Below are 14,716 nucleotides of genomic sequence, written 5' to 3' on the forward strand. Positions count from 1 at the left end.
TTCATGTTCCTGATATAGTGTTTTCAATCAAATATAAATGAAAGGTCTAATGTGTCTTTATTCAAGCAAGAAAATAGTAGTGATATACATGAACAATTTAAATTTTTAAAAAATAACAGCTTTTCAATAATAGTATATTAGAATTTTAAAATTAAAAAATTGACAGTTTTAAAATAATAGTGATTCATTAAAGAAGTCACGAGAATAGTGGGGTATTTCGAAATATAAAATTTTTAAAAAAAAGTTATAAGAAACAGAGTAGTGGGATATTTTGAATCATTTTTTTTATATAAAAGGCAGTTTTTACTTAATAACGATTTATTTTATTATTCACCATTTAAAATGTGAAGAAATAACTTAATTCAATCAAATAATTAGCAAATATCAAGCGATTGTTTTAACTGTAAATATCAATCAATATAACATAAAATAGATATTAGAAAAATACCATTGTGCATAAATTTCCATGAAAAAAAAAACAAAACCTCTTTTATGTTTTAAATAATTAAAGAATATAAGATTAAATAGTTAAAGAGATATCACCCATGTTCAAATTATCCCTATCCTCAACATTTACTATATGTAAGTTAGTCATAAATCCATTTATCTATGATTTATAACAATAGATAAAGAAGATATAATTTTTTTGTAACTGCTTTGATCTCTGACAATTTTTTTCAATCCCATTTTATCTTTTGTTAGTTACATATTCTCCCATTTAAAAATCTACCAATTCGTTAATTAAGCACCCAAATTTTTTTGCTATCTTTTTTTTAAAATAACTTTTATACTTGTCTAGATTATATATTATCTCTTAATCTAGCATGTGATCCTTATAAGAGAAATTATAATTTTTTTAATTTATAATATGACATGTATATTAATTTTAATTTATTTTTATTAAAAATATATGATACAACCACTCACATATATAAGAATTACAATAACACTTTAACAATAAAATTACAAATACCTAAGAATTTATCGAATGCATTTTGTATTATATAAAATTAATTATGTAATATATAAATGTTTATTTTCGACATATACATATTATATAAAATTTTATTCAACATATATTATATATAACTACGTATACACATTAATATACATCAAATTTAACACATGTAATATTACGCCTGTGTTTCTTCTAATTTAATATAAGACTAAACTTTAAATTTTCTCTCCTAAACGAAAAAGCGTTTCCAAATTTTTAGCTACTTGCTTTTCCAACAAAAGGCAGCTTGGATTTTTTGGAATTGAAAGTTTGAAGCAGACAGCAATAAAAAAAAAAGTTTGAAGCAGACATGTCCTTTCTGTAAATCCAACTAATTCTATCAAATTCTATTCATAAATTCCCAAATATACGATATTTCTCTCCTTCTCCCGTAGCTCATATCCTTCAATTTCTCGAATTGGATTTGGAGCCAACCCTTCGCATTTTCAGGTACCCATTTCGCAGATCCTTATCAATCATTCAATAAATCAATCATTCTGTTTTTTCTTTCCCTTCCCCACTCTCAATTTCATCGCTCTCAAACCCTGGATCGTGCGGGAGCCTGTAATTTGCTACCCAAAGTAACACGAAGTAGTTAAGCATAAATTCTTGCACTTTTAGCGTTTTAGAATAAAACCCAATTCTCAAAATTCCACCTTTTTCATTTGGGTCTCTCTTAGAAATTAGGCCTGGTTAGCCAATGAATGTGATGATGCTGGTTTTGTAGCAGGAAACTGGGGTTGGTGTATGCAATTGTTGTGTTAGGATTTTTTTGGAAGATATGAGTAGGTCTCCTTCGTTTTCAGTGAGAACAGAAGTGAGTCCGAGTGTTGATTCAGAATCATTGCAACAATGGGTTGTTGCCTTTTGTGCTATAAGGTTTGATCTTGAACAGGGCCAGCTTGTGGAAGAGTGTTATCCACATGGGTGTTTTTCCCATGATGAGGAGCTTGAAATTGCTTATAGTTCCTTTCCTGATTCCGTTTCGCAGCACCAAAACCAGAACCGATCCAGCATTCATGATTGTATCTTCTTTTTCCGAATTCTCAGGCACCTTAAGAAGTCCTTAGATGAAAAGGGTGTTGCTGATAGTAGCAATGCTTCTAAATTCTTGTATGGTTATGTGTTTAATAGGCAGAGACATGACGAGCGGTTAAAGCGTGGTGGGGAGCAGAAGTCCGTGGTCATTTTGTCTTATAGTCCTTATTCAAGTGTGTTTAGACCTTTGCTGCAAATTGTAGGTCCTTTGTTTTTTGACATTGGTAAGAAAGCATTGGAGCATATTGCTGCTTATGTTTCAAAATGGCCTGCTCCTGTTCCTGGTAAGGTGATGGATCTTCCTATTGGAAATGCAACCCTTAAAGTGAATTTGCCACCAGCTCACAGTTTTCCTGTAGAAGGTGGAGTGTCTTTTGAAGAGGGTGCTTCTTCTGTGGCACCTTTTCTGCCTAATAGTCAGCCTGTCCCACAAGGTCTTTTTCATGATTCAGATATTTTTGGTTCGTTCCGAGGGATTCTATTGCAGCTTTGGCTTTTGTGGGAGTTGTTACTCATTGGTGAACCAATGCTCATCATTGCCCCCACACCTCCCCAATGTTGTGAGGCCGTGGCTAGTCTTGTGAGTTTGGTCGCTCCATTGCTTTGCAGTGTTGATTTCCGTCCTTATTTTACCATTCATGACCCAGTGTTTGCACGTTTAAACTCAGTGCAAGAAGGCGAAGCTTTCCCCCCGATGATTTTAGGGGTGACAAACGTGTTCTTCCTCAAAGCACTGCGTAACATCCCGCACATTGTCTCAGTTGGAAGTCCTTCTCCTAATTCAAACAGGCTTGCCCTTACAACTAGGTCTTCTACTGGCAGAGTTTCTGGCCGACCAGAAGGTATTGGGTTTCAACAACTAAAGAAGTTCTCTCCTTCAAGTTTATTGAGTGCGGTTAGGATGCGGAGAGATGGTCCTCTTTGTCTGATGACAGAACATAAGGAAGCTATATGGAGTACATATTCTGCGACAACTAAGCCAGATACTTCTATCTTAAATAGGCTTATAGATGCTGGGGTGTCACCAAGAGTTGAGGAGTCAATGTCTGTTGTGAACAATGAGATATTACGGAGACACTTCTTGGAGCTCATGACAAACTTTTTGGCTCCTTTTAGCCCATACTTTAGGACTTCAACACCATCAGAAGGATCTTCTCCTTATGTAGATCCTCCTTCTCTACCTCCATTCAATGCCGATGAATTTCTTTCAAGTTTATCAGCAAGAGGTCCAGGAAAGTTTATATTAAAGCGAATGAAATCTAACTGGCTTGACTTATACAGGTAACAATTTTGTTTGCTCTTTTTATCGATCATGTACCGCCATTTGTCATCAATACCAACCTCTCTGTAATATAGTATTTTACATTATGACCTTGCAATAAATTTGCAGTTCTTATTAGATTTATGATCTTCACACGATTTGCTTGAATGCTCTATCAGGCGATTCCTGAATGGACCCAACTTTATGCCATGGTTTCAGAGAAGGCGTGCTGTTGCTGAACAAGAACAAGATAGATTATGGAGACTAGCAAGAATGAAAACCGACATACAACAGCTTATTTCTAGACTGCCTGAATTGGAAATTGTGGATTCCTTCAGTGTCATAGAAAGACTTCTCCTCAGAGAAATACAGGTAATCAACTTTCCTAGAATCCTCAAATAATTGTATGCTGTTGGTTGACCAAAGCTCTATCTTTGCCCAGCATGAATAAAGCATGCCGTATGCATATATATTTCATTAGCTATTGTTTTCATTATTCTTAATGATGTGGATCAATGATGTGATAATGTTTTTGTTATTCACATTTGCAAAGGACTTAATGCCTACCATAATACGTCCTGGGTTATGAATATTATATTACTGGGACTTTATTATTTACTATTTATTATGGAGGTGTCTACTTTGATTATGTTCTGAATAGTTGCGGAAGCAAAATTTATTGTGAAGGGGACCAGACCAAACATATAGAATGAAGAGACTTTTGAACTCTCTTTTTCTTTTGCTTTCTTTGATTTTTTTTTTCCTTTTATTCTGTATCTTCATCGTATGATAATGTAGATAATATCATTTGCACAAGACTTCCCATTAAGTAATTAACTAAAGGATGAGTGAGGGTCATCAACATTGCATTTGGTTCTGAGTACCATGAAGCTGTGATATAAACAAAACTCAAATGATCATATTTAGTGAAACATGTAGAAACAAAAAAGATACATAAGTTTTCACTTATTATTACAACTGACTTTTGAATTAATGTAACTTATAATAAGCAATTGGCTTATTATTATTCTAGTACTTTGGCTATTGTTACTTGGATGTCCTGTTAAGAGAAAATACCCTTGAATTTAGCTGTTGACTTTTACATTTCTTCACCAGACTGTTCCTTTTGCTGAGAGAAACTGTAACATTATTGTATCTGTGGAACCATGAGGAATGCTAGCAACACACTCTTTTGAACACACATTCTACTATTAGTTGAAATTTATTAGAAATCACAAATTTTTTTGGGTCTCATTTCTTATTTAAAGAGTCTCTCCCTCGATTTTATTGTTTTCAATAAATTTTAACAAATAGTAAAATGTGTGTTAGAAAGAGTGTATTGTTTGCTTTCCTCATGGAACCATTTTAGTCAGGACTAAGGAGATGATTTTTCCCATCCCATTTGTCTGTTGGAAGCTTAAAGTGATCATTTCTCAGCTCTGATGTTAATCTGTTCCCTTGGGAAAATGCACCTTATAAGTTGAATTTTTCTTTCTACCTTGATGCTGGCAATTACTTTACTGATGTTACTATGGGGCAAAAGTCTCATGTGGTCTGCGCCAAGTAATTTATCTTCAATTCGGATATTAAGAATCAAAACTAACATGGATTTTCTTTCTAACTGCACTTCTGATCCATTAAGTGTGATAAGTTCATTGATGTCTTGTTGAATGAGTATATATTGTGGTTAGACGCCCAGCCTTAATGCTTCATTTCTCTATGAAACAATAACTGTTTTCATACTCGCCCATAGTTCATGCCTTTTGGTTTTAAAACCTTCACTGCCACAGTGCGAGGTGAAACTTAAACTTTGCTTAGTACTTCCTCTGAAACTCAAGTCAGTATTAAGTGAGTTTTATAACGTACTTGGCATGATTATAGGTAGGTACATGAATGGTCCTACCCTAGATGAAAGCTAGTATGCTCAAGCCTGTGCAGTTAAAATATACCTAGGTGCTGGGCTTCTCAATCAGAATAAAAATTTGTGCATAAGCTTAAACGAGTCCTTGCAGTTCATGATCAGTATTTTGTATAAGATGTCTACTTGCACATGCATATATACTAGTTAAACTATTATGCAGATGATGGGCATAAAATTAGTGAAGCCTAAAGATAGAGTTTACTAGGTGGTAATGTGCTAAGGCTAAAAGCACAAAATTTGGTACCCTTGACCAAGTTGTATGATATGAATCTACTAATGGATCGTCTTGAAATCAAGTAAAGGATAGAAAGAAGAACTTGACCCTAACCGCAACCTAGAACCAACCCTAAAAAGTTTTTAGGCTTAAATATATTTTTCATATCTGAAAAATAGTCCTTTTTAGATTACTACCTAAAAATTCATTTTTTGTCAAATAATTTGTTGAAAAAAAAAATTGTTTTAATTTACTACATGTCGTTAGTTCCCTTCCGTTAAATGGTGACGCGAGAGATGGAGTACCACGTCAACACGCATTATCACTCACACCTTATTGCCTGATCATCATCTTCAATGACATGGCAATGACGTGTTAGTGATTAGGCTTGATAATGTGTCACTTCGTTTGTCATGTCATTACTTAACGAAAGGGGACTAATGACATGTAGTAAATTGAAACGTAAAATATTTTCAGGTAATTATTTGACAAAAAATGAATTTTTAGGTAGTAATATGAAAACGGTCTATTTTTCAAATATAAAAAATAAATTTGAAAAATATATTTAAGCCAATCCGATAAATAATTTTTTAGTTAAAAAATGATAAGGAGGAGTATTATCAAAATAAATAATTTAATTTTAGATAAAATGATAAATTTTATTATTTTATTGAAAATAAAAATAAAAATGGTAATCGTAAATTTAAGTTATGTTTAAAAACAAATCTTATAAGTCAATAAGAAAAAATTGTTTCTCAAACACTTTTCTTTGATCAAATAAATTTATAAACTTATAAAAAATAAAAAATTAATTAAAATAACTTGATAAACATATATGTAATTTACTTTTATATAGACCTAAGAAACTTTATTCTATTTTTTGTTAAGATGATTCCTCATTCAAAATAAGAAATACATTAAATTAATAAGATATATTTTTTATTAGTAGGAATAAAAAAAATATGTGAAATTTACAATAACTCACCTATTAATTTATCATGTATAAGCAATCAAACTAGATTAATAAGATTATATTAAAGGTGAAATTACAAAATACACACACACACACACAAATAAGGCTTTACTCGTTTAAGATATTATTCCAACGTGTATATGCTCCTAGAACAGAATTAAGAATCAGCAGTAAAACGTTATTAGAATGATCTGTAGCTTTGAGAGCTTCCTAGAACAGAATTAAGAATCAGCAGTAAAACGTTATTAGAATGATCTGTAGCTTTGAGAGTTGAAGGCCTTGGAGCTCACACTAAGAATAGTGTGACTAGAAAACAATCCGCATATTGATAGATTGCACACTTTTTACAAGGCAATGAGAAAGAGGAAATGAAATGTTCAGACACCAACTTGTTTAATTGTTTTAAGAATGATTGAGAAAAGCTTCATAGTTGGCAAATGTTCTGTTGTATACCTGTTTTTTTTTTTTTTTCTTGACATTGTCGAAATATTTTTCTAGGTGATTCCATGTGTGATTCGGGCTATCTGTTAATCAGAAAGAGATTGTATGTTGGACACCGTGAGGCTTAGGGTTAATTAGGATGAAATTTTACACCATATCTAAAGCCTTCCACACGTTTTCATCATGTTACTTTTGAATAAAGGAAAATTGATGTTTGGTTCTGTAGTATACTGTGTCATGTGCAAGGCAGCACAGCACATAAATATTTGTTGCATAATGTGCTAGAGGGCATTACAACCTAATCATAGAATTGTTTATGCTGTAAAATTCATGTTCAGTGTTTTTATTTAACTTAAATGCAGCTGCAGCAATCTGGAAAGAGTGGCATTGATTCGATGGCTACCTCTCAGAAACTAAAGGGAGACCTTTGGGCCGTTTTCAGTGTGCTTTCCAAGGACATGCAACAACTTATGCTTTCAAACCCTGAAAGGGCATCCCTTCTTCAACCAAGTCCTGAGTCACCAAAACTTCCAGGGCATCCGCTCATACAAGTTGCGGTTGCGTCTTCTACATCACCCCAGTAACGTTAAAAACATGAAACCGGATCTTCTTGTGCTTCTGAAGGACAAATTAATTCTTGGACTACTTCCATCTGATTGAGAGAAGTTCTCTGATTCATGACTAGTCATGTGGGGTAAGACTCTTTGGTGCACATCTTAAAAGCCTTTTCAAGTAAACCGCTGCACAGTAAACCGCAATTAATGTTGATCAATAATACACTTCTAGCAGCCGGTGTGGCTTATAATTTCTCTCTTAGCAAACGTGGATGGAAAGTCCTTTTGGTGTTAAATTTATGAGGATTCTTTTAATTGCCTTTCTTTGGGCGGAAATTGAGGCTTCCTGTTGTTTCTGTTCTGAAAAGATCAAGCTGTAAATTATTAACTGTATTAGCTTTCAGTAGTGTGATCTCCCATGTGGTCTACAATTCCATATTTTTTATATAAAAAAAATGCTTCTTTGAGGCCCGAATTCATTTACATTGTATTTTATCTAGACCGAGTAATATTTTGCAGGAGAATTGCTACCAACAAATGTAACATTCTTTAATATTGGTTTATATTTGTTGGATATCGTTCAACAATTTACTTTGTGTGTGTTTGTATTGGTGGTGATAAAATTGATTTTGAATGAAATTAATTTCATAGAATTGAGAATTGATTATAAAGTAACATGATTTTTATTTGAATAATATATATTAGAAAAGTGATTTTTTAAGAAAATGTTGTTTGAATACTTTGAATCAAATTTGATTGAGGTTTTAATATTTATATACATTTTTTTTATTATAGTTAGTTTTTATATATACATATATAATTAAAATTAAATAGGCATAATAAAAAATAGCTTATGGGTATGAGTGTAACAAAAGAGAATAAATAAATTTTATTTTATTTTAGTATGATTTAACATGTTAAGAGTATGAGTGTGAGGGTGAATTAGATAAAGTGCATTTAAAATTAAATGAATATAACCACTTTTATATTTTTTTTATTTTGACGTATTTTACTGTATTTTTAATCAATAAATAAATAATAAATATATGTATGAAAGGTATTGTTGTGAGGGTTAATTGGATAAAATCTATTTTAATGTGATTTATCATACTATTAAGGGTATGTGTGTGAGTGTAAATTAGATAAAATGCATTTAACATTAAATAAATATAAAAAACTTTTAACTATATTTTTTATTTTGACATATTTAATTGTATTTTTAAATCAATCAATAAATGATAAACATATATATGCCTGAGGGTATTGAAATGAGAATAAATTAGTCTAAATCAAAGTATAATTGATTTTGGTAGAAGTAAAAATTACTCCTACTTGCTTCAACTCTATCATAATTTTTCTTGCATCAAAATTGATTCTATCATGATTTTAAAAACAATCCAAACATATAAATTTGATTAAATTAAGGTTGATTCATCTCACTATGATCTATCGTAATTTGAAAGGTTATCCAAACATATATTTATATCGTTGAAAAATCATATTTGGTCCAAGAAATCAAATATAACTGGAGAAGTTTGAACACCTGGTTAAATAGAGATTGGTAGCATTTTTTTTTTTTCTGTTATAAACTAGATGATAGCATGTTTGAATTATCGGTACGGTGATATAAAAATGCTTTTGATTTGTCACATTTTTTATGTAAGTTTTTTACTCCTAGCAAGGGTTCACCGTGACAATTGCTTCATGCATCTCCATGATTGCTTCATACACCTTTTTAAACTTTTGGAACACCTAATCGGGGTCTTTCCAGAATGTAAAGCTTATATTTTAGAAAGATTAATCCATAATGTATTTTTACATTTCGGATTAGGTGCAGGAAGCAACTATAGAGGTATAGAAAGCAATTGTCTGCAAACGTACTAGGTATGCTTTTACACAGTAGTAAGCCATTCGGCTGAAATCTACAAAATACACTATGATGTGTATTAGGGTAGGGTTGATGCAAGTGTTGATTCCCACATTACATATCTATCAACGCCAATTTCAAAATTTTAAATAATACTAAATCTTAAATTAGCAATAAATTTTGTATTAGTAAACAGATATCGCAAAAAGAAATAGAAATATTTTGATAAGCCCATAAATTTTGGTAATAAAGTCATCATAATTCACTATAAAAAAAAACTTATGCTAGAAGTCTTACTATATTATTAAATCTTAGATGCTTTTGAATATCTTTCGTACAAGATACTTGTGGTTTCAACTTAAAAAGATATCAAGAACTCAACATACATTTAATGACAAAATTAGGATATTGAGGAGTTATCAGCTCTACCATGCTCATCTAGCACAGGTAAAATAAGGAAAAGCTAGAGGAGTTTTTGTGACTATTATATATGAAAGACATTAAATAATTTAGCCAGGATTGTGGTGTTGTTTCTACCTTGATATTAACGTTGAAAGAAATGTATGTTGCTTGGGCATTCATTCAGCCAATTGTGAATACGTCTTTGCAAATGCAACGATTAGTCTTTTACGATCGTTCCTAATAAATAATACATGAATCTATGCATGAAAATGAATAGTTTTGATTTAATGGCGTGCAAAGTGATCAAATATAATTAAAGAAAGAATAAAGAGGGGTGATAAGATTATTCAGTACAAGTGGACTAGGTTTTAGCTTAATCAAAACCTCCAAAACAAAGGTCACCATTGCATCCCAAATAGTATTCCTTCATTGATAATGGAAAACGGTTCCTGATTTTGGAAAGTTGTATTATCCCAAATTCCCAATGAAACAAAATCCTAGCCTCTAAATATGCATGTTGAGTGTTGTATTCCTTCCAAAGTGCATTGAACGATTCAAGATGAAAAACTCAAATATCTATCTGGTCCGTGATTTCTTTGTTATTTTCTTTTTAAATCACTTTCTACGTTAGAACGTTTCATAGAAGATTTCAAACGCCTTCATATGAGAAATCTTTATACAGAAATTAAACTAATCTTATTCAAAATTTTAAGTGATGTGAACATAAATAGTTAAACTCACTTGGAAAGTGAATTTTGTAGTTCAAAATAAACTTTCTCTACTCAAATAAGATTGTTTCATTGGAGAATACATGTAGGTTAAACTAAAAAATAAATGATTATATTCATGTTTAATGGATACCCTAGGGCCCAAGCAATAGAAAATTGGAAAACTATAACAGGACCGATTCAACGATATATAAGTGAGACCTAAGAAAAATTTTAAAATAAATTTTTTGTTTTAAATATGTTGAGCTTTTTTTACTAACATTTAGTATTTTTATCAATATATGAGACCTTTTTATTTTATAAATACTAATAATAAATATTTTTTTAGTGAACCTAAAATATAAATTTTAGTTATTCTATCTTGGGTTTACCCTAATCTATAAATATAAATGGTCATACATAATCTGACGACCAAAAAGAAAAAGTAACACCTAGCCATGTGAGCATAGCACTTGCTTCGAAGATACTATTTATTTTTCTCAGGGAAATGCTCTTTTGGAACGCTAAATGGAGTCCTTGACGCCCTTTACACTAAAAGTTATGGTTTATAGGGATCTTTAAAGGAATAAGGCAACGATAAACAATGGTGTACACGTTAACTTAAGATGGAAACTGAAGTTGGTGATTTCACCTTGTCCCCTCACCCCCTTTAGTTCTATTCTGGCCATTAAGTAGTAAATGCTCTCTCCGCGGAGAAGTCTTGTGCAATCTTGCACTTACACAAAGAGGGATAGGATCATGAATTCTCTCGATTGGTGTTAACCATCGGTACCTATTAAGTTCAATTGTTTATAAGGGTAAAAATGCTCTTTTCCTTAAAGGTGTTTAAAAAGGAGTAAATTACTCATTAGACATATAATTAGGTATAAATAGTTTGTAGTCAATTAGTTTTAACAATAACAACTGAAATTCTAAAATTAGAATAAACACACATGAACACGACATTTAATGAGAGATTCGATAAGTATACATACATCATTGAGAGCAAAACAACAATTTTTATTACTCATATTGACAAATTAGATTGACAAATGAAATTATTGCTGGGAATAAATTTGTATGTCCACGATCCAAGTTATCATATAATCAATTCTAATTTTAATAATAAAGTATTATTTTATTTTCATTGTCATATTTCACTATTTGATTAAATGGTCCATTTGATAATGTCCTTGATTAAAATTAAAGACTTGCTATTATAATAGAGATTATGATAATGAGAAACAAGTTTGTTCTAATTTTAATCTAAACCGTTCTTGATCATATGATTATTGTAAGTAGGATATCAATAATTCGGATAGATTAATATATATGTGATAATATTTATTGGATAAATATTAATAGATCTCATTTATTAATTTGCATATATAGATGAGTCACATGTTGATGTGATCATTAAATTGACTCAATTGAAATTTTCTAATGGTTAAAATTTACCATAAACTGTCAATAGAAAATTCTCAAGAAGAGGTATCATAGCTTTCTTTGACCTAAGATTATCATAGTAATTAACAGATTATTTGTTGTATTTTGATTCTGGACACCTAATGCTTTAAAGCACTTGTTAAATGGATATTGTATATGATTAAATACCTATAGAATTAATGATTAATCAAGAAGGAATCCATCAACTCTTGGTAATGAGTTTGAGCTCTATGAATAAAATTATATCCTGGCCAGGAAAATGAAATGAAAGAAAAAATGAGTTTCTTAAGTCATTATGAGTTAACTCAAAAAGGTTTGACAGTCATACCATACTCTAGAGTTAACCCAGAGCTGTAAAGATAAAACAAATTATTACACTACTCTTCTAATGGTTCTTGAAAGTAAAATGTTACTTCATGCTATTCGGATGTTAAGGAGCATTGCTAGACGCCTACCTTGATTAGTATATTAATTTGATTAATATATTACTAGCTTGGTATTGAACTTACGGGGGTCACACACAAACGAGTGTTCTAATCTTTGTTAAAGAAATTATTTTAATATTTGATGATTAATTAAATTAGAGAATTTAATATGATCAAATGATTAATTGATTTTAAAAGGTGAAATATTATTATATTTTTGCTAGCACTAAAAATATAAATAATATGAAAGATTTGGTGAAAGAAGAGAAACAAACATGTATGATTTTGTATTTGGAATTTGGGTTGAACAGACGGCTAGATACAAATTTGACTTGGTCAATTATTATTTCAGTTTTAATTGCTAAATGGTTAGCAATAAAAGGTAACAAGAAATAATATAGTTTAGAAAAGGATACTATCAATAATGATTTTGATTTGATGAGAAATTTGGTATCCTTAACGTTTTATAGATAGAGCCTTAGGCTGCACGTTGAATAAATTTGAATATCACTTTTTTATTCTTATTTTTATACTTTTCAAAGTTGTTGACGAATAGAGGTTATTCTTGGTATGTGGATACAGGTAGAGTCTTCACACTATTGAAGAATAATTTTCTATGCTTCAAGAGCTCATCGACAGGTACACTTTCTAATATGATATTTGTTTATAATATAATTTAAATACAAAATAGATCCTTTTATTCCGCAATGTGTGTTTTTGAACACCCTTTTTCCTACAATTAGTATCAGAGCCATGACTCTTTTGTATTTAAATTATATTTAACAAAATTTTGAAAAAGTTTCAATTTTTATTTACTTACACGTAATGCTGCTTGTTATGATTGCATGATTACATTGTCAAATCAAATTAATTTTTTTTGTGCAATTTGTAATCTTGTTACGTGGATGTTGTTTTGAATCGGTGGAATGTTTGCAATTGGTTGTTAATACGGTGTTTGATTTGCTGGAGGTGTTCCATATCATATACGTTGATATCTTTATAAAGGAGAATACAAATTTTTTTATTTTATTTGGATTCCTTTTAAAAGATTAAACCTTTCCTTCAATTTTGAGCAATTTGTTATTAATTCTTTTATTTTCAAATTGCTGGATATTAATTTAATGGAAAGACGTTGCATTAGGATATGTGATATCAAAGAGGTATGCGCTTCAAGCACTGTATCTCATTCAATTATTTGAGAGAAATTTTTTTTATATGCTATGTGTGTAATTATATAATTGTTATATATCTAAATGATAAATAGGTTTGTCATCTGATTTATCTTATACTGATTATCAGGGGACTTATAGAAAAAAGATAAATTGAGACATATGATGTAATTTTTTTAATGATTAATAATAAGGAACGACCTGACGAACAGAAGACTTATAATTAATAATTATTTTTGTGCAATTTTGTGCACTTTTTTTTTATCGCATAAGATGCATGGTTTTGAAATTAATTATATACTGAGTGCCTAGACAACCTAGGGAATTATTAAAATTAATTTATTGATATCAATAAAATTGGCCTGACAATTAGGAACTTATGTGGTATGATATTTCTTATTTTGATTTGAAAATGTATATGATACATTGTCTTAGAATGTGTATGAGAAATGACTTGATAACCAAGTGGCTCGCTCACAATTTCTTAAGAGGCTTTATGAGATTGTCGAACATCTTAAGAAGATGTACGGTGGTCAAACTTGGACGATTAGATTTTAGTTATCTAAGGCCCTGTGTAGATCCTCACTTGTTGCAAATGAAAAGGTTGGACCCCATGTTCTTAAGATGATTGATCTCATAGAACAACTTGAGAACTTGGGGTGCACTCTTGGGAAAGAGCTTTCTCAAGATTTGATTCTACAATCACTTTTTGATTCATTTTCACAATTTATTGTGAATTTCAACATGAATAAGATGAGTTGTGACTTGCATGAGATGCTTAATCTGCTAATTGATTATGAGAATCAAATTGCTTCTGAGAAAAAGAAAGGAACTGTCATGGTAGTTGGCAAGAGCTCCAAGAAGAAAGGCAAAGTACCAAAAAGGAAGCATCTTGAACCTAAGGGTGGTATGACCAAACCCAAGAACAAAAGGAACAAGATTGACTAAACTGATGCTGAATGTTTCTTTTGTAAGGAGAAAGGTCACTGGAAAAGAAATTGCAAGAAGTATCTTGATTCTTTGAAAAACAAGAAACAAGGTAAGACATTAATGAAAAATGTTTTCATGATTTCTTTTAGTGTCACTAATTCTTCAATGTGGGTATTAGATACAGGCAGTAGTTTTAATATTTGCAATATGTTGCAGGGACTACAAATAACTAGATGGTTGAAGAAAGGAGAAATAAATCTACAAGTAGGGAATGAAACAAATTTTGCCACCTTAGCTTTAGGATCAATTTCTTTAATAATGCCTACTGGAAAAGTACTAGTATTGGAAGATTGCTATTATGTTCCGAAATT

General features: G+C 30.9%; 1 protein-coding gene across 3 annotated transcripts; it reads left to right on the forward strand.

Moving 5' to 3' along the window:
• The first annotated feature begins 1,204 nt into the window (after nt 1-1,204).
• On the forward strand, nt 1,205-7,986 carry LOC100780852 (protein DENND6A). 3 transcript variants are annotated; one of them, XM_006581994.4, is made up of 4 exons: nt 1,205-1,447; nt 1,728-3,316; nt 3,476-3,668; nt 7,208-7,986. In XM_006581994.4, exons 2-4 carry the CDS (start codon nt 1,779-1,781, stop codon nt 7,427-7,429), a joined length of 1,953 nt encoding a protein of 650 aa, XP_006582057.1. In that variant the 5' UTR covers nt 1,205-1,447; nt 1,728-1,778; the 3' UTR covers nt 7,430-7,986. The 3 variants fall into 3 exon arrangements, 2 of the variants coding, with proteins under 2 accessions (XP_006582057.1, XP_014632113.1); XR_001388709.2 differs by having other exon boundaries at nt 1,205-3,316; nt 3,516-3,668; nt 7,214-7,349; XM_014776627.3 differs by having other exon boundaries at nt 1,205-3,316; nt 7,214-7,986.
• The last annotated feature ends 6,730 nt before the right edge of the window (nt 7,987-14,716 follow it).

The sequence above is a fragment of the Glycine max genome, chromosome 6, assembly GCF_000004515.6.
Source record: "Glycine max cultivar Williams 82 chromosome 6, Glycine_max_v4.0, whole genome shotgun sequence".
Taxonomy (NCBI): Eukaryota; Viridiplantae; Streptophyta; class Magnoliopsida; order Fabales; family Fabaceae; genus Glycine; species Glycine max.

Bases quoted from the DNA above. Each gene is read 5' to 3' on its own strand.
- LOC100780852 (XM_006581994.4), top strand. From the start codon at position 1,779: ATGAGTAGGTCTCCTTCGTTTTCAGTGAGAACAGAAGTGAGTCCGAGT. The intron at 3,317-3,475 runs GTAACAATTTTG...ATGCTCTATCAG, and splicing joins AACTGGCTTGACTTATACAG to GCGATTCCTGAATGGACCCA. The intron at 3,669-7,207 runs GTAATCAACTTT...ACTTAAATGCAG, and splicing joins TTCTCCTCAGAGAAATACAG to CTGCAGCAATCTGGAAAGAG.